General features: G+C 41.7%; 1 protein-coding gene and 1 non-coding gene across 2 annotated transcripts; both read right to left on the bottom strand.

Annotated features, from left to right (window-relative positions):
- Positions 1–4,641: 4,641 nt before the first annotated feature.
- EIF4G2 (eukaryotic translation initiation factor 4 gamma 2) lies at positions 4,642–17,988 on the bottom strand. The gene is made up of 23 exons (XM_054390752.1): positions 17,719–17,988; positions 17,564–17,602; positions 15,733–15,797; positions 15,509–15,574; positions 15,088–15,213; positions 14,624–14,726; positions 13,841–13,972; positions 13,682–13,748; positions 13,445–13,596; positions 12,942–13,052; positions 12,378–12,461; positions 12,202–12,300; positions 11,821–11,962; positions 11,574–11,734; positions 11,045–11,158; positions 10,165–10,290; positions 9,950–10,054; positions 9,637–9,852; positions 9,095–9,353; positions 8,687–8,891; positions 8,034–8,245; positions 7,780–7,901; positions 4,642–7,545 (listed from the first exon to the last, which is right to left on the bottom strand). Exons 1-23 carry the CDS (start codon positions 17,986–17,988, stop codon positions 7,480–7,482), a joined length of 3,042 nt encoding a protein of 1,013 aa, XP_054246727.1. The 3' UTR covers positions 4,642–7,479.
- On the bottom strand, positions 10,846–11,003 carry LOC128974257 (small nucleolar RNA SNORD97). The gene has a single exon (XR_008489306.1). It is a non-coding gene; the product is annotated as a small nucleolar RNA SNORD97 (small nucleolar RNA).
- Positions 17,989–18,755: the final 767 nt, after the last annotated feature.

Genomic DNA, 18,755 nt, shown 5'->3' with positions numbered 1-18,755 from the left:
TTACAAAAGGTGAAGTTCTCGCTGCGATTATGACTTGCAAACAAATGAGGAATAGAATTGTCTTAAAGAATTAAATCTTTATTGCTAAAGGCTAATCTTCATTGTTGGTCTCCACATCGAAGAGCTAGGTTTTGTGCCTTGATTCAATTCCTGTCTGAAGGAAACTGCCACAAAGCTGGTTAGCTTTTACAGAGTACTCTCTGTAGGCTTCAGCATAGGCCATGGTGCTAGTTGCACAATCACAAAGTGCCAAATAATCACATGTGTTTATTTGTGGAAGCTTCCTATGGTGATTTGTTGTGTTTTGTTTTGTTTTTTTAATAACAAACAAAAACCAACCAACCAATCCAAAACCAAACCCCAAAACATGGGGATAAGCATATTTTTATAAAAACTAGCCTTGATGAATCTTTCCAGGGGCAGTTGTGCTGTGCCTTCAGCAGCTGTGAAAACATGGATATGCCTTCTTGTGGCAGAGCAGAGACTAGCACACAATTGGTATACAGTGCAATTATGTGTTAAATTATGGCAGATTTTATTTCAGTGTGATATGGCCAGGTGATTTAGATGAATTTATCTTCAGGCATCTAAAAATTAGCAGTCGAGATGCCTTGTACAGGCCCTTGGACTGGCATTCTCAGAGGGCAAGTAACTCTATCCTAAGAGAATCATCTAAGGTGGGTGTAGTGAATCACTTTCTGAGGAACCCATTTCTGTCTGTTGCCTAAGGAGTGTATAGATGTCTAGACACTCAACATTTGGATAGTTTGGTGTAACTAAGAGGAATCCTACCCAGCAAAACAGTAGCTCAGATATTCTCTTTGTTAATTTGGTTTCCAATTTTAGATGTAATTTATCCCTTCTCTTTTCCCCCCCAAGAATGATCCAGTGGGATCAAGCTTATGTGAGTCTCGATCACACTTTAAGTTTTAAAGGGAGATTTCCAAGAACAGGCTTGCATGCAGTTGGTATCCATCTACCAGTTCCCCTCATATTTTGGCTTTTATGATATGTTTGACTTTTTTAACATTGGGTTTTTTTCCAACTTGTATTTTAGGTCTGCCCTTTCAGCAAATGACAACGCCAACCTTTTTCTTGTAATCTCAGCTAAACTTAAGAATGGCTTTGTGTGCATCTGTGAAAGTATCTGAGAAAAATGAATGAGAAATCGAGGTGGAGCTCCCAGAAGTTTGTGCCAAGTACACAGTCTGTAACTTGCCCACATAGATAGTGTTGCAGCAAGGGGGTGAGTTCTCTGTGGGTGTACTTACTGGTACTGCAGAGGTCTCAGGCTGACGTATGTGTAAGATTGAGCTGTTTGATGCATGCAGTAGGTGCTCTGGAAAGCCTGTACTTATTCTAGTGTTCTCAGGGTGTAGTGGCAAATTTCTCAGTGGGTGGTTATATATTTTACTGCACAGACTGGTAGATTACCAGGATTCAACTCAATCTTTTTTCATGTCTTGAATGATCTGTATTTGAGGATGAAATCCAAAGCTCATATAGTGTCAGAAATAACAGTATTTATCTTGTTTGCCTGAGGAGCAGTCTGCTTACAAAATTGAGGAGGAAGAGTTTGAATCAATTAAATTTCCTCTTACAAACCAGATCAAGTGTGCAGAGGATTCTAGGAGCACATGTAAAATACTGAATTATTTGAATGTTAGCTCTCTTCTCAAATTGAGTTTTCAGTTCTCCATGATGATTACTTATGGGGATTGGGACTGTCAAGGATAGCTGATAGAATAACATATTCTTTAATACAGCTTAAATGCTACTGATGTGTTTTATCAGAGATACTCTAGCCACTGGATTGCTACAGTCAGTATATACTCGTTCTGATTGCAGTTGGCCTCCACTATTGAAACTATGAGGCAAGATGTAGGGGTGGGGATTTTTTGCTTTACTGAGCTATTTATCTGATTGAATTTATGAATGACTTTTCATTGTATCTGAATACTTCAATCCTGAAAGTTAATTGCATGGGTAGTGTCATTGCATCAATTCTGTAGGTGGAAGACTATGGGGGAGTTGCAGGTCACCATGGAAATGAAGTTGATGGATTGATGTAGTGAGTAATCACAGTAATCTCCGTCCTCCATAAAGAAGCACAGTACACCTACCCCAGCTCTCGCTCCTTTGTCGTGCTTGACACTTCTGCCAGAACTCTGGTTGGGGTTCTACTTCAGAACAGTTTCCTGGTGTGAAATTGATACCGTCCTGTACTTAGACTGGCTCAATGCACTACGTTTTGAGAATATTTAGGGTTAGGCAGCTCTATCTAAGTACAGACCCTGTTGCTTTCTTGCGTCAGTATTGGGAAGGGGGATTAATGCTTTCTTCTATTAATCAGAATCTGAAATAACTAACTCAGCAAGCAATGTAAGCTTAAAATAATTAACTAACCAGATGGCATTTATCTAAGAGAAACATAAGGAATATAAATAAAGGGGAATATATATTCGTGTTTAATGTACATATTCAATGTACAGACATCAATGTGTGTGTATATGCATATGGGAAAAAACCCAGTGCTTTAAGTATTTCCCCACCTTTATGCATCTGGCTGAGAGGGAAGACAGAGGTGGCCTAATGTGCATGCTTGATGCCTTGTTTATTACTTTTTGCAGTAGAGAACAACTGTTTTCTTAAGGAGCAGCTGTGAACTGCCTCTCCAGACTTGTATTTGCATGATGTCACGTTATCACTGAATCATAATGTCAGTGAGTATCACAGGATTCTGCAAAATTAATTTCCTTAGAACTTAAGTTCCCAAAACATGAGGCTTTGGGTTTATCATTTGACTAATCCATAGGAAAAGTACTAAGAGACCAATTCTTGTGCAGAGGAGAGTACTTGCCCTGCCTAACAGCAGAAACAAAGCAAGCCTCTACCACAGTGAACTTAACGGGTTGAACAAAATCACTATAGAAAGGAAGACCTCACCCGTATTTAATGCCTGTGTTCTTGCTAACTTGCCCTTCATCTTTCGAATTCCACTTTGCCTTACCAAAACCAGAACCCATTCTATAACCACTTTATCCTCCACATACTTTCATCAAACCAGTTTTAAGATCTCTTTTCCTTCCACAAAGTTGAGTGTTTTGCATAGCTTCTTAGATAATAAAATAGTTCTCACTTCAGATCTTTTGGGCATTTTCACTGCTAACATAAACTAAATGTTAGATTTATGTTGTTATAAACTTCAAATATTTTTAAGATAAAAATCCCACTCAGATGGTTGCTTTCCTCACTCCAGGCAGGCCAAGTGTAACTTTGTTGTCATGGCTGCTTCATCAACTCATTAAAAGTATTTCACCAGCCTCCAACTACCAACTGTATGGAATCTGTTAGGAGGTAAAGGATATGGGCTCTATAACCTGTATCCAGCTGAACCTGTGCCACTACCATCATCACCTTAAAGTCTCACCTTTCAAGGGAACTCCTTCTACCTAAAGAAACTTTTTCAGTCCCTGAACATTAAGAGTTAAAGGCCTGATTTTGTTCCATGGAATTCCTGGTCATTTAGAATGACAAGCTGCTGAAATGTTTGGGAAAAAATCTGTTGTCCACCTTAAAAGTTCCTGAGACACAGGAATCACTGCCATCTGTTAGGGCAAGGTGATCTCAGTTTAAATGAGTGATAATGGGTTGTGTATGATGTATGTTGATGTTAATTGCTGCTGGGCATGACACAGATGGTGTGTAAAGGGTAGAGACCATCATGGGTTGAGCTGAATCTGCTGGTAATATTATCATGCTGCCATCTTCAAAACGGAAGTGCTGGCTAGAGCAAAGCATGAGGCTTGAAGTTCAGATGTAACAAAAAAGGCTCTCTGTTCCAGTTGCTTCTTCCAGTTTCTGGGGTTTTGGGGGATGAGGTCCTTTCTGCTGGGCTGGCTTCTGTGTGCTTGGGGTGGGGGAACCATTTTATCACTGGCTTCTGCATTTTGCTGTGCTTTTCTGCACTTAGGCTGAGAATGTGCATTGGATCATTTCCAGTAAAATTCTATCTGAACCTGTTGTTTTGTTACTACTTTACTTCCCTTCTCTGCAGAGGGAGGGACTTGGGGAAGGGGGCTATTAACCCAGCACCCTGCCCTTTTCCCCCACAACAAAATGCCTGGGCAGAGCTACAACAGTGGCTCCACTTTGAGCAGCTTTGGTCAGAACATTCCTGAAACACTCAAATTTAACATATCTAAGCTCAAGGCACAAACTGCAGCTTGAAAATTAAGTCCGGTCCTCCACTGGTGTTAACAGTGACAGAACCCTACCAATTCACTATTATACTTAATGTCACCTTTTCCAAGAAATAGTAAGGGTAACTGGCAGTGACCAACCCAGAGCTTCCCTCCCAGGAACTCTTAATTTAAATCTGATCTGGCTTGACTTGTTGGACACTCCTTTCAGTGCTTTGCACAGTACAGCAGGCAGCTCTGGCCTGCGCAGGTGAAGTGTCCTGCACAGTAACAGCAATTTCCTTCAGAAGTTGACTGTAAACTTCATGATTGCAACAGGTATGATGTGCATTTAGCATGCAGCTTAGTAAAGTTAAACCTAACATTTGACAAAAAAATTAATACTAATAAAAGCCACTACCAGCTTTTATTAGTTTTATTGATTTGACTATGACTTCACTAGGTGAAATTGAACATGCTCTCTTTTACAGATGAGTAGAATGCAACTCAAGAGTTAACAGCCACACAAGTCAGCCCCTTTTCCAGACTGTATGTAGGTACCAGCACTGCAGTCAAGCACTAGAAACAGCTATGGAAGTACCATTCTCAAGTATTAAGAGCTTTTTATGTCAGTTTAAAAAAAAAAGTCTGTTCAGACTGGATTTTTGCAACTGTTTGATAGGGGAGTATTTTCTACACCCTATGCTTTATTCCACCTTTGGTCAGTTACATCCTCTTGGACTTTTAGTCTTTTCCTAACTTAATGACTAGTTACAAACAAGACTGGGCATGAATATAAAGCTTTATCTATTGAAATACCTATAGCTTAACCTTTCCCAAAACTGGGAAACTTGCATATTAAGTTTTTACTTACACCTCTTGTACTGCTGCCTTTTAATCTCACCTCTACAGTGTATTTTGGTGGAAGCTACTAGTTAGGACTGTTCATGACTTGTGGTTCCTCTGTCTTCACTCTGCAGCACAGGGGAAATGCACAGGTTAGCTAGTAAGCTGTAACTGAAGTATACAGAAGTAGCATTATTGTGGCCTGCAGCACTGAACTCATCAGCTGAAAGAGGAGAATTTAAACAGCAATTAAACCAACAGAGAGAACCACAACCCTTATTGAAACAAGGCTGAATTTCACTACGCTACCCATCTTGCTATGCTCAAAGTGAAACTGTACAATTCAGAGTTATTGGGAATCAATGAGCCTTCAAGCTACACTTTAAGTTTCTCTAGCTCAGTAAAACGTACTTAATTGCAGAACCTGAATGAGTATTAAAGGCCATGCAGTTGAGAAGTATCATTACCCAAGTACCAACACAAAAGGCAGCCCTGCAGCCCCTGTAGATCTAGCATTCACCTTACTCTAGAGATGCAAAGCCTTTTGCGAAGCTGACTCGGCCTAATGACTAGGGTAGAACTCCATACCATTATGAATTTTCACGATGTCACTGCTCACTTGTTACACAAGAGTTGCAGCTACATCAAAACCTGCCAGCTCCTGACCTCAAACCACTCCACTGTAGTTCATGCTTTCCTTTCTCAATTGAACTAGAGTCCACAGGACTATCCTGCTGCTCTCCTGTGGCACTAGATAAGCCACGCTTCAGAAAAGCAAAGACAGCATTGAAGTGCTCTAGGAGTTTGTTAGCAATACATTTGGTTTACAGAAGCACAGACCTTAGATTTATTGGGCCACACATTGTACAGGAAGTTCCTGAGGCATCTGAAGGCACCTAACTTGCAATTATACAAGAATATACTTCCCAGCTGGTCAGGAAGCTTGCTTTGCCTTTCACAGCAAACTGCCATCAAAACCAGAGAAACAGATCCTTTCTGTCATAGCACATTAAGGTGCACAAATGCAAACTAGTCCTTCCTCTCAAAGCAAGCCCTTTTATGATCTCTGTTTTCACGTATCTGCTTCCTTGTCCCCCATGATGCAGAAAACAGTACGTAGTGTAACGCACACCCATTACTGGCAAACCCGAGTTTCAGTCAAGGAGACAGTAATGTTTCACTATTAAACATCACCTTTCAATAATTACAAGTCCAAGTATCTCAATAAGAAGAAATTTCACTAGGGACAAGGTTCTAGAAAGTAACGTACTTTGAGTATTTAATAGATGACATTTCAAGCCTGTACAATGCAACATCATTAAATCCTTGCCTTTTTTTCTTTTTGGCCAAGCTAATAATAGTCAGAGCCAGTTGATTAAAAATATGCATGTGACCTGGGCTAAGTCCAAAGCATTAGGATGTCGAAATACATACTCGCTGATAAAGCATACATTAGACCACAGGCAAACTCCTACCATTTCTTCAGCACAATTTCATTTTCCTCCTGTCATGGCAGATCTGTAGTGTGTAATCTTCTGTGACCTTATTTAGAACTCATTTGCATGCTAAAGACAACTTGTATTAAAAAAAAGAGATGGTCCCAGTCTCAGGCAATTCCCACTAATGCTTCCTTCTTTGAGAGTAAACCAGTTGTCAGTCAAAGCTCTTCTACTGGGAAATACTAAGAAACAAGTCAAGTATCACAATGTTTATTGATAGATACAAGTATATAAAATCAGGGCATGAACATGTCTTGATAAATTAAGTAGACTTAATTTCAGTACTGTAATAGAGGGACCAATTCAAATGTCTCACCATTTCATGTTTCACACCCACAAAAAAACCTCTCCCAAAGGGCATTAAACCATCTCTTCAGCTGATGAGTTTTTGTGCAAGTAAACTGTTTCTTTTAAAAAGACTTGTGCACTTGCCCAGGCTCAAGGATATTAAAACCTAGCACATAAAGCCCATTACTAGAGGTAGAAATACAGGCAATATACTATTACGGCAACAACCATCGATTACAGTTAAGGATTCTCTGTAACAACCAAATGGATAATCAATATTGCAACAACTCAAGTATTACACTGAGCAAAGTGCATTTCTACAGTATTCAGTGTTGCTATTCAGTTTTCTAACTTAAAAACAGCCTATGATAACTGGTGGCAAAGAAGACCCTTGCAACAGACTGCTCCTGCTCGAGAACTTATGATGTATTATTGCATGCTGCTAATACACTGTTACCTAAACATTAAAGATACTCTAAAATATTTTTATTGTAGACTATTAAGACATACTACAAAAACCTTTTGCAGAGGATATCCTATTGACACACTTCTGCTTTAAATATTGTGAAACATTACAGCGGAATGAAATTTCGCAGTGGTTAGGTCAAATGCAGTTACATCATAGCAACAGTATGTTTGCACAATTTAAGGCTTTGGCTGGTTCTTTAGTCAGCTTCTTCTTCAGATTCTTCTTCTTCAGCAGTTTCCAGCCAGGTTAGCCATTGGTTTACCTGCAGTAACATAGAACTGGTTTAAGGGAGCAGAATTTTCCCACCATTTACTTCTGCAGAACACTGAGGGCTTTTTTCCCCCAACTTGCTTTACGCTTCTTTCAGCCATACTCTGCACTAGCAGTACTCCATGAACTTTCTAATTAGGAACAGGTAACTTAAACCACCACTTGGAAGTGTTCTCAAACGCTTGGATCAGAACTCACAGAAGGCCAACCTCCAAAGCAGATTTACCTGGAATAAGGCTTTGCCTTTCCCTGGAAACTCTTGAGTAATATCTTCTTTCCATGCCAAAAAAGCTTCTTCTTCAATGATTTCCATGTCATAGAAATGAACAAAGAAGCGCAGTAACATGCCTACAGAAGTGAATTTAAATAGTTAGCTTCACAATCTTCTGAACAGCTTATGACTCTTAAGAAGTGTAGTGACAAGCCATTCACAAGTAAAAATAAGCAGACAAGTTTTGGCCAAGATCCTGATGCACCTACCTTTTGGAAAGTTGTTGTTGTAGCAGTGCACCTGGAGTGCATATAAAGCACTCACTTGCAGATCAACATGGTCATGGAGGAACTTCTGCATTACTGGCTTGAAGGAAAGAAGCAGTTGTTTCTCCTGCTCTAGCTGCTCTTTAGAGGGAGCAGATGAAGAATCCGATTCGTCACTAGGTGGGTTTACTTCACTAGAAATATACTGCAAGAAACTGCACAAAAGAAACAAGAAAAAAGCCTAAGTTCTGTAAACTTTGTATGTAGCAGTTAGAGTTCATGTTCCAGAAGAGTAAGAAAAGTGTAGCAAGTTCAGTTTGCTATTATTAAAAACATTCCTCTGTCAGTCAGATAAAAGCACAGTGGTTTAGTATTGTGGTCGATTGTGCACCACAAGAAAAAAGCAGCACACAGGACCAGACTACTGCCCAAGGAAGAGCCACACTTCACACTGATGCAAGACCAGAGACGCTTTTCTTCAAATACAGATGGTGTTGAATACATGGAGGGTTCACTCAAGACCCTTTATCTCGCTTGCGGTGTACTCTTTCTTTACAGAGCTACACATCAGCCTTCCTGTCAGCCTTCATAGAGTTAACTGCTTACTGGCATCTTAACATCCTATGTGCCTTGGTTAGATCAAAAAAGTTTCTCACCTGGTCATCAATATATTCACAAATCCCTTATCTACATGAAGTTTGGGTGAAATGTTATCTTTAATCCACTTATAGATGGCTTGAGGGGATGGATCCGATTTTATTTGCTTTAGCAGTTCCTTCTCCAGCTTCAGAAGTGGGAACAAGAAGCTAAGCCCCTTCCCTTCCAAGATCTCCAGCATGCGGTCCTTGTTCTGGTCAATTTCTGACAAGTAAATAAGAAAGACAATTCAAGGGCCAGTGCTCATGTGCTTACTGCAATCTAAACTCAGTGGTTCTTGGGTCTAACCACCATTCTTAAGAATCACAATAGTTGACGTAACCCCGTATGTTATTCTACTCTGCTATAAAAAAAAACATGGTCTACAGCAATATGAAGTGCCTTAGGAGCCATGTGCCATCTCTTACCTGGTAGCATTTTCTGCATGTTCACTTTGCTTTGTTGGAACAATTCTGTCAGCCATTCCCGATCTTGTAACTTAGCTAACTGCTGAAGGCAAAGCAGGAAGAGAGGGAAATGGGTGCCACTTTCCAGTGGTTGAGCCAGTTCGGAAATGCTCACCAGTTCTGAAATAATGGCACGGGCTGCAAACTGTGCTAAGTAGGATTTCACCAATGGGATGTCCACCTCAAGTTTGGGGCACTGGTCCAACACATTCAGGAATGCCTAAGAAACCATAAACACAGAGGTTGAAATCCTGACACTATTTTGTGCTTGTGCACAGCAATATTCTGACTACATAGGAGCCACATTTCTTTTCTGCGCTCAGTCACTTGCCACATGGCTCCTAATTTCCCATTCCCGAAATCCTGTAGCTTACTTTTTAATCTTTTATGCCCCTCATAGGTCTACACATATTAACCTCCTCTGAGCAACAGGATGTAAAACACATTTGCACACTTCCTTTACACAAGCTAAATACAACGAACAGCCAAGCAAATCGTGGTACCTGCATGAAGTTGTCACTTGTAGCTATTCCCTCCTGCTTGAGCAAGCTGATCAAAGTACTTGCTTTCTCTTTGTCTTCATCTGATCTATCTAGAGATTGAATTATTACTTTACTCAACATTTCAGGAATGAAGTGTTTTGGAGCCCTCATTTCTCTCACAGTATTGACAGCATCATTTGCATTGCCATTGTTCAGATACTCAGTCACAACTGCTTCCTAAAGAAAAGAACCACAAAGTATAGTTAAACAAAAGGCACGTTTAAATTAAGAGCATATAACAAATGCTCAAGAATTAAGAGCATAAGGAACTTACAGTTTGTTTAAGTAGTTCTTCTTTAGAAGGAGGTGGTTTCTTGGTGGTCTTTGCAGGCTTTTCTTGTATAAGTGGTGGATTTGTTTTAAGACCAAGTTGAGGAGGCTGAAAAATATACCAGAATGTTTACTTGTGACACAGGTACCTGCATTTATATAATTGTTCTAAGCATAAAGAAATTAAGAACAGCAAACAACATACATAAATACATTTACCTGTCCCAACGGTGGAGTTTGAGTGCGTGGTGGTTGAGCACTGGGAGGAATCATAGTTATCTGGGGCTGAAGCTTTGGCACTTGGTTTTTATTCATTAGAAAAGACTGAGCAGGTCTCAGGCTAATCTGTGAACAGGTAAGTGGGGGGGGGAAGGGGAAATAAAACTCTTTCAGTATTCTGACCAAGACTACACAGCCATGGACTCTCACCATCTGATCCCACTGAAGCATGACTTTGCTGTTTCTACAATATTAACACTCAAGTGATGCCACATGGGTACTGCAATTCCCCCAAAAGCATATGAATCAAATTGCTACAGCTCACTGGTATTTAGTATCGAGATCTAAAAATTGCTCCTTTTCAATGCAGTATGTTAGAGACTCAAGAAGGTATTTAGCATGTTTACTTGTGTTTTACAGCCAAGATAAAACTCTACCAATTGCTCAGAAATCAGGATACAAGTCTGGTTAATGCTCAAAATAACAATGCAATTTACTTTGTATTTGATATTTTGCACATTAACCAATTCTTTAAAAAGAAAAATAGCCTGGTCCAGCACTTCAGGGTTTCTAAAGTTTCTAACATTCAGGATTTTCTGTATTGTTATCAATGATGCATTGGAACTGATGTCAGAATAGTGTTCCTTGGGACATGTGTGGGAAGGGACACCCCCAGAAAAATTGCCCTCATATCTTAGTCTTGCTCATAGGACGCTGGATACCCTAAGGAAAGTGAGGGGGGGGGGTAAGGTGAAAGAGGAAGGGACAAAAGAGGAGGAAGAGAAGGAGTTCCAGCATTAGTCCTCATAATAACGCGTCTTGCTATAATCATTGGGCAATATTTAGAATAGGCTGTAAGTAATGTAGGCATGTAATGTACCTCATCTGCATTAAGCTGTCCTTTCTTAGAAAACCGAGGTGGCATATCCTTCGACTGTCCTTGTTGCTGGGATAAGAGTCCCTGATTCTGGTTATGGTAGAGCTGGCTTTGCCCCTATTTCAGAAAGGGAGATATAGAGAAAGAAGTGCAGATGATGGAGTGGCGTACATCATATGGTAAGTAGTACCAGAGGGACCAAGATTCTACTTGCCAGGAAGGGAGAAAGAAGGAGCAGGGATGGTGGGAGAGTTGCATCTATCCCTAAAAACAGGGCTATCTTTTAAATAAAGCACACCATTCTGACCCACCAAAGCCACATGCACCTTTCCTTGCAGTAAAAAAGTGTATTCTTTCCATCTCTTGTACAATTAAAATGGTTTAGAATTTTTGTATCAGCTGAGCATCAGTTCTTTTCAGCATCAAACCTGAGGAAGTCTTTCATCATAAACAGACTATATAATCCATAACATATGCATCTGTAGAAAAGCTTCTAGGCAAGATGAAGTTACCCTATGAACATCTTCCTTACCTGACTTTTCAGAAAAGATTTGCCTAGTTCTCCAAACTGGGATTGAGCAGAAGGCATGAGGTGACCCCCATGGCCATTGAAAAGTTGGTTTGAACGATGGCGTCCCATGGTGGGTGAAAATCTATCCTGAATAACCCCTGGACCAGTACCAATACCACTACCTATATTAAGGAGACAAAACACAACTGTAATTCTTGTTTGATACAGTACAGTCAGTCATTGCATCAGCCTTGCAGTCTCAGCATACCTGGCATTTGTCCAAACATATCAGCAAGCCCTCCGAGTGGGTCCCTGTCAAGTTTCATCCTGGGTGGCATAAAGGGTCCCTCCAGAAAGAAGTCACTTCTCATCCCTTGAGACATAGGAGCAGGAATAAAAACTCCCAGATCCTTTTAAGAATAGTAATTAAGAGTTTTGGTCAGTTTGGAGCAACAGTCCACAAAACTCAAGCTTTTAGCCCTGAACTACCCATCTCATTTAAACTCTTAACCCCTTACTGTCATGCTTGGAAGTGACAGTTACTCAAATCCACAGCCTGAAGTTTTGTGCAATGGAATTAAACAGATGAAGGATTCGCTTTTAACACCTGGGCAAAAGCCAAGCACAAGACTTTACATGCAACACTTACTTTTACTGCATCTTGACGGATTTGATTGATAGTCTTTGGTCCGTTGTCAAGAAAAGCTTTGCGAGGAACCCAGTTGTGTTCTCTCAACTCCACAGTATCCTTGAAAGACAATAAATGCTTAGAAAAGGATTCAAGACAACTCGGCAATAAAAAGGCAGTAAACCATTTCATCGTACCTGCAGCAGGAAACGAATCCTTGCTGGCAATTCCTTACTTGACATCAAGGAGCGCATACGGGCAAAGTACTGATCCATTAAGGACTGGAGGAACAAAAGTGATGTTGCAAGTGAGGGCTAATTCTATCAATGTCTGGAGTATTTTTCAAGAAAGCTGACCACATTCATCCCTCCTACAATCAATTAACAGAACTGCCTTTTCCTGACATCTCAATCTCCTTGATGGCAACAAACCTCAAGGAAATTTAATTCATCAAAACCTCTCATTTGAGATGAAGATGAAAACCAGCCATCTCTCGTAACACCTTTTCAGATTTACATTCAGAATTAAGTCAATCCCCAAAACGCATGCCCGATCACCTAGTTATGCTCAGAATAGGAGTTCCTCACATCTTTTCAATATATTTGATGCAAGAGCCAGAGGTGGCACTCTTGCTCTCTGCTACGCTACATGTGAGAATTCAATACTCCTGAACAGAACACTGAAGACAAGTTTCAGGCCATTGAAAGCCTTCACTGTAGAATTTAACGTGTTTAGTAACTGTAGTGGATATGCACACATACCTTGGCTTTTGCATGGTCTAATCTAGGTCCCACTGTCCTCATTATCTGACAGAGGCACTCCAAATCCTCCCCCATATCTTTGAGTTGGACTCTCTTCTTCTTTTCCAAAAGCTGAAATATTGAAGATAAGGTATTTTAACACATTATGACAATTAAATGACAACTTTGTACACAGGCATGTGCATAAACATTTGATTTGTTACGAAGGCAAATGGACTTGAAATTCAATTTGCTAATTGAAGTACTCCCTCATAAGCGCATGTACTCTGAAGTACCCACAGTACTCTTGTCTAAGTCAAATTTTATCTTCACTCAGGAGAATATTGCCATGGCTTTGAACACCACCAAAACATTGTTTATTTTTAACACTAGGGGATAGATAATTGACAGGAAACACTTTGGTGGTATTTTACGCTCAGAAATCCCCTAAGCAACGTAAATGTATCGTTTTTATTTTAGAAGTGCTATTTTGCTGTTAGCCTACACCCAAACTGAATACTCACTGTTTTGATGCACTTATGAAGGATAGATTCATGAATAAGATCAAGCTTGCCAAGTTCTCCAATGAATTTGATGTTCCCCAGCATCTTGATCTTGGCAATGGCTCTCTGTTCCTCCTCCTCAGGGAGGAGGGGACCATCGTGCTTATCATAGACTAGAAAAGAAAAGAAGCCAGTTTAACAAGGCTGTGCCAAGAGGAGGTAAATAAATTCTGTATTAAAGTGGTTTTTGAAGCTTACTATCAACATTTCTGGTTCGGTTTTCAAATTCATCTTGAAGTTTAGATATTAGGAGGCGTCTGAATGTCTACAAAAGAGAACAAAAAAGGCCAAATAAGCAAATCAGTGCAACTATACATGCTAGTAGAAGTTGAATTCCAGACTGAAGGATATACTTACTGTGCTTTGCTTCTGCCCTGGATGACTCTCTGCTGATGGGCCATCAAAGTTCGGTGCATCTTCTGCCAGTCGCAGACATAGTTGAGCATACAGCGAGCTATACTTCGGCTCTTCGAGGGCTTTGTCTACGATCTAAGTAAATTTATTTTCAGTAAGGCAGCATTATAGGATGCCAACATTATTGGGAAAGCAAGTTAAAAGACAGAATACTGCCATTCTGTGTAATCTAGAAGACTTAACTATTTTTTGCTGTTTCGTCAAGCATATGGAAATAATGAATTTTAATACCAATCTTAATGCTGAAAAAAATGAAAAAAGCTACTCTATGCTACCAAAGAGCTTCTAAAATCCCTAATCAACCAACCATACAAATTTGAAGTTTATCATCAGAACACCCAAGTTAGTATCTGATCTCAGATTAAACAAACTAACAAGCACCAAGAAGCACCTGTAGTGGTTCTTCCAAGACTATTATGGTCATTAATCAAAGAAACAGAACAAGGAAGTCAGATTGCTGACAACTATCATAGACTATAAAACCACCATCGAAACAAACACAACAGACCACCACCACAAACAACAAATCTTAATTGAATTTAGCAATTCTTTAGACTTCCAAAGCAGAAAATTTGAGCATTAAGTCTCCTTTCTTCCCAGGGTATCCTTTTTACACAAAAACCAGGAGTATTTCTACATGCCATCTTACTTTTGTACCCCACAAACACCAGGCAACCTATTTAACATTCAACAAAATTGTAGTTAAAAGAAATGCAGCCATCTTACCAGCAGTATGACCCCTTTTAGGATAAGCTTAGATTCTACACCCACATTGAGGAGCTCAAGGCATAGCTTGTCAAACTTTTCAGGAGTAAGCTTATTTAGTATGCTAAAAAAGAACAAAGTAAAGTAAGAGTCAAGCTTACAGGTATTGTAATCATGCTACAAGTAATTTCAGACTCATTTACCTTTGCTTCTAAAAATCTATTACAAAAGAAAACAGCAATTTTCCATTCAAATAGCTTGGGATTTTCTTTAGAATATCTTTAGAACATAAAACATTACTGCAAGACTAATCTCACAAGAGCTACTTCTCAAGCGTTTGTTGCTGCTGGCCTGTCGATTTTTGCCTCCTTCCCTCCCAAGGGCAGCACACAGCTCCACAGAACTCAAACCCCATGTTTTCCTTATCTCCAGCCCATTCATTGGGAGTAAGTAACACTGAAAAAAAAAAAAATCAAAGAACTTACCCTCTTACTTTCCTGAAGATTGCATCATGTCGTTCTTTGTCATTTGCGGAGTCGTCATCTCGTCTAGTGCTTCGTGAAGGAATCCATTTCTGAGCGTTTTGCCCTGGGGTTTTCCCCAGGAACTCGCTGTAAAAGTTTTAAGAATATGTTTGTTAAAAGGAAACGATTTCAAGAGCCTGCTTTTTGACCTTGGCTTTGACTGCTACTAGCTTTAAGAGAATAGCCTGTGCACCTCACATTGCTCATGTCACACGTTTTCACCAGATTATATGCTATTCTGCCACAGAATGGAGGATATCGATATGCCACAAGCTCAGTAAGTATTCCTTGCACAGCTTTAAAGATACTCAATTTTCAACTCAGTTCACCATCAGTTGTTCTCAGTCTTTAACATTACACCAAAGAGCAAGATGATACATACCTGTTGCTGGCAGTCTTGGGATAGTGCTGAGGTGCACCCCTACCACCTCCTCCGCCTGAAGAAGCACTGTTGAAAACAACCATATAATCCCTGTGTAAGTTCCAAATACCGACTCTTTTAATTAGATGTCAATTTTGGTATAAACGTAAGACAAATGCAAACTGTCCTCAAAAGACAATTTCCACTGCCAAGCATTCATCAGACAAAACAAAAAGCACAAATACCTGAAACGAGAAGCACCCCCTTCTGCAATCGCACTCTCCACTTTGGCGGCTTGACAACGAAGAATCTTCAAAAGAATAAAATTAAATTGACGGGGTGGGGAAAAACAAAACCTAGAAAGACAAATCAAGCATTCATATTATAGTTGTTTCACTAGAAGCCATAGTGTCCAACTTACATAAAAAAACTACAAACTTTTGTTAGAGAAGGGGAACCCTCAAGCACTACACTTAATAAAAAGTAAAAAAGCTCTTATTTACGCCAACTTTCAGGATACTCACAGAAAGGCCGTTTCACTACAACCGTGTTTTCCAGTGTGGGGGGCGGTATATGGTGGCAAGGGAGGAGAAATAAGGAAATCATGGACTCAGAAGAGCCTCAAATGTACCCTGCCAACCCCGAAAAAAGCACTCGCAAGGAAAACAAAACCAAACACCACAGAACTTTCTCCTGCTAGTAACAGCATAATTTAATAAATCCTTTATTGATGCGATTTACAAACTACGATATGGAAAGACAAATCTGTTAGGTTTTAAAGAACTAAGTACCAGATCACAAAACGCACTGTTAATGTACTAAAAATTGTGTAGTCTACATTCCAGTCCGAACGGCCAATTAAGCTACCAAATAACGAAAATTAAAAAAATACCGTCACTCCTTATCTCAAATTTTGGCTTTCAAGACAACAGCGGAAGAAAAATTTCACTGCACTGTTCACGAAGCGAAAACTAATCACAGGGCGGCAACGCCGGGGGACCCAGGTGAAAAAAAAAACAAACCGCAAGAACTCAAACGAAACCCGTTTTGTGGTTCTATCTCAGATCCGCTCCGAGACACTACAGCACTAATCACACAGCTCCTCCGAGAGCCAGCCAGAGAAACGCTCCGCAGAAGGCACAGAGCTCTGCCCACTGCGCCGCGGTTACCAGCGCGCCCCAAGCAGCGGCCGCTCGCCCGGCCGAGCAGCCGGTGCGGACACGAGGAGCGGCTCTCAACATGGCCCCTGCCGAACAAAAGGGCTGTGGGAGCGCGAAGGGCGCCCCCCGCAGGAGGCAGGCGCTACCCTGCCGCATGGAGCTGGCGGCTTCGGGCGTACCGAGCCACCTCCCCTTCCCCCACCGGGCGCCGCCCGTTTCTAGGCTGAGGCGCCGCCAGGAGCCCGACCGACTCTTTGTTCTCTACGAGGGAGGTGAACCGCCTCTGCTTTTTCGCTGCCTAAGCCTGAACAGGAAACATGGGTGAGGCAGTCCGGTAGTCGGCTCTCCCTTCCACAACGAAAAAAAAGGACAAATAAATGAGCGAAGAAACAATTCGTCAGCCTCGAGAACAAACAACTTCCCCGGCACCCCCCCCCCCCCTCCCCCCCAGCTATGCGGATCTTAAAAGGATCTCAAGACTGTAGCCCATTACATGTACCAAGGCCTCCGCCCCTCCAAAGACAAACCTCTTGAGCCCCCAGAGACCGTACCTAGAGGTGAGAATCCTGTAATCGATCTGATCCCCTAACAGAGACACGAACCAGCACTAACCGTCTACACCTTCCTCGATGGAGACTAGCAGCTCTAACCTGAAACGCTTCTGCTCGGCTCCCCTTCCGCATCTAGAGGGGATTGCCGATCTTCTCTACCCCTTTGTTTAGCACCCATAGTAATCCAAAAGTGAACAACAGCTCAGCCACCGACCCGAGCCGCCATTTTGTGCGGAAGACGGCGAGAAGAAGCTGACTAGAAAATGGCGGCCACTTCAGGCAGCCGCCATTTTAAGCTTCAGCTGCAACAGTAACCGCTCCCTCCCGGCCCCATCTCTCTCTCCGGTCACTCTCCCATTTCTCACCTTCTCTAAGGCCTTGTCAGCTTCCCCGGGTCCCGACGGCTACCAAGGGCAGGGGAAAAGGCAAGAAAAGGGGAGGGGGAGGGGAAGGGAGCCGGGGACCGGGGCTGGGGAGGGGAAGGGGGGAGCGTGCGATACAGGGCGAGTCTCCGGATCACCACAGCAGGAGCAGCAACGGCACAACACTTCCCTCCGCCACCTCCATAGAGAGCCGACTCGCTGCCGCGTCTAAAGCGCACCGAGGCAGCCCCACTAACTTTATTACCCTTCACGCAACCTACCCCACCTCCCTCCGGTACCCGCCAATCGCTGCGAAGGGCTCCGCCCGTCTTGCCAATCACAACCCAGAAAGGAGGTGGCCTTAACGTCCAAGCAGGCGGAGGAGGGAGGAAGTTTGGTTGAACTGTGCCATCGCCGCAGTGCAGCATCCGTATTCCCGAAAGCCGTTACGCTACGTGTTTGGCGGTAGAGCCTAGGAGGCAGAAGAAATTTGCGCAAGTGGCGTACCCGGCTAATGGCGGCGGCTTGGCTGCCTCTTCGGTGTTCGCTCCTGTGTTTCAACCATCACAGAACCACAGTTGTAGCAGCCTAGAGTGTGAGTTACAGTTGATTCTGTCACGTTCATTGAAAGGTAGTTTAATATATAGGTATTCTCACGAGGTTTTATTGGCTTGTTTTTTTCTTTTTAGTTAATACATTTCTTTAGGTTTCCCTTTGGTCAGACTACATTTCAAATTTTTTTGAGGTAAAAAATCAGCTGATCATAGACTGTAGTCCTGAGCTTGCAATCAGATCCGAAAGAGGAGGCTGGCCGTTTGAGCTCCAAGAGCCTGTCTATACGGATACAGTTTCAGGTTTTCTTTCTGGGCTTGGAAACTATTTCTGTGTCTGCATGTGCTTTTAGCTATTACCTGACCTGTCCGTGGTAGGGGCATCTTGCAAGCAGCCCATGGACAACCAGGATTCTCGAGAGACATCTCTATGTATTTATCATGCTAAGCACACTGCTGGTAAGGTTTTTTTGCTTTTGCTCAGTTGAACAAAACAAAGATGGCCAGGCATCTAGCTGTAGGTGGAAGTTTGAGTCACAGGAGACTTCCAGAGACTTGCCAGTGTGAGGTTTTATCCTTTAACAGTCCAGTCTCAGTCCCGGCTTGTTGCTGAGGTAGCAGCTACTTCTCAAAGATTCAAACTT

The sequence above is a fragment of the Indicator indicator genome, chromosome 21, assembly GCF_027791375.1.
Source record: "Indicator indicator isolate 239-I01 chromosome 21, UM_Iind_1.1, whole genome shotgun sequence".
In the NCBI taxonomy this organism is placed as follows: Eukaryota; Metazoa; Chordata; class Aves; order Piciformes; family Indicatoridae; genus Indicator; species Indicator indicator.
Note: the sequence above shows the minus strand (reverse complement) of the source record. Positions and strands in the feature narration are given on the sequence as shown.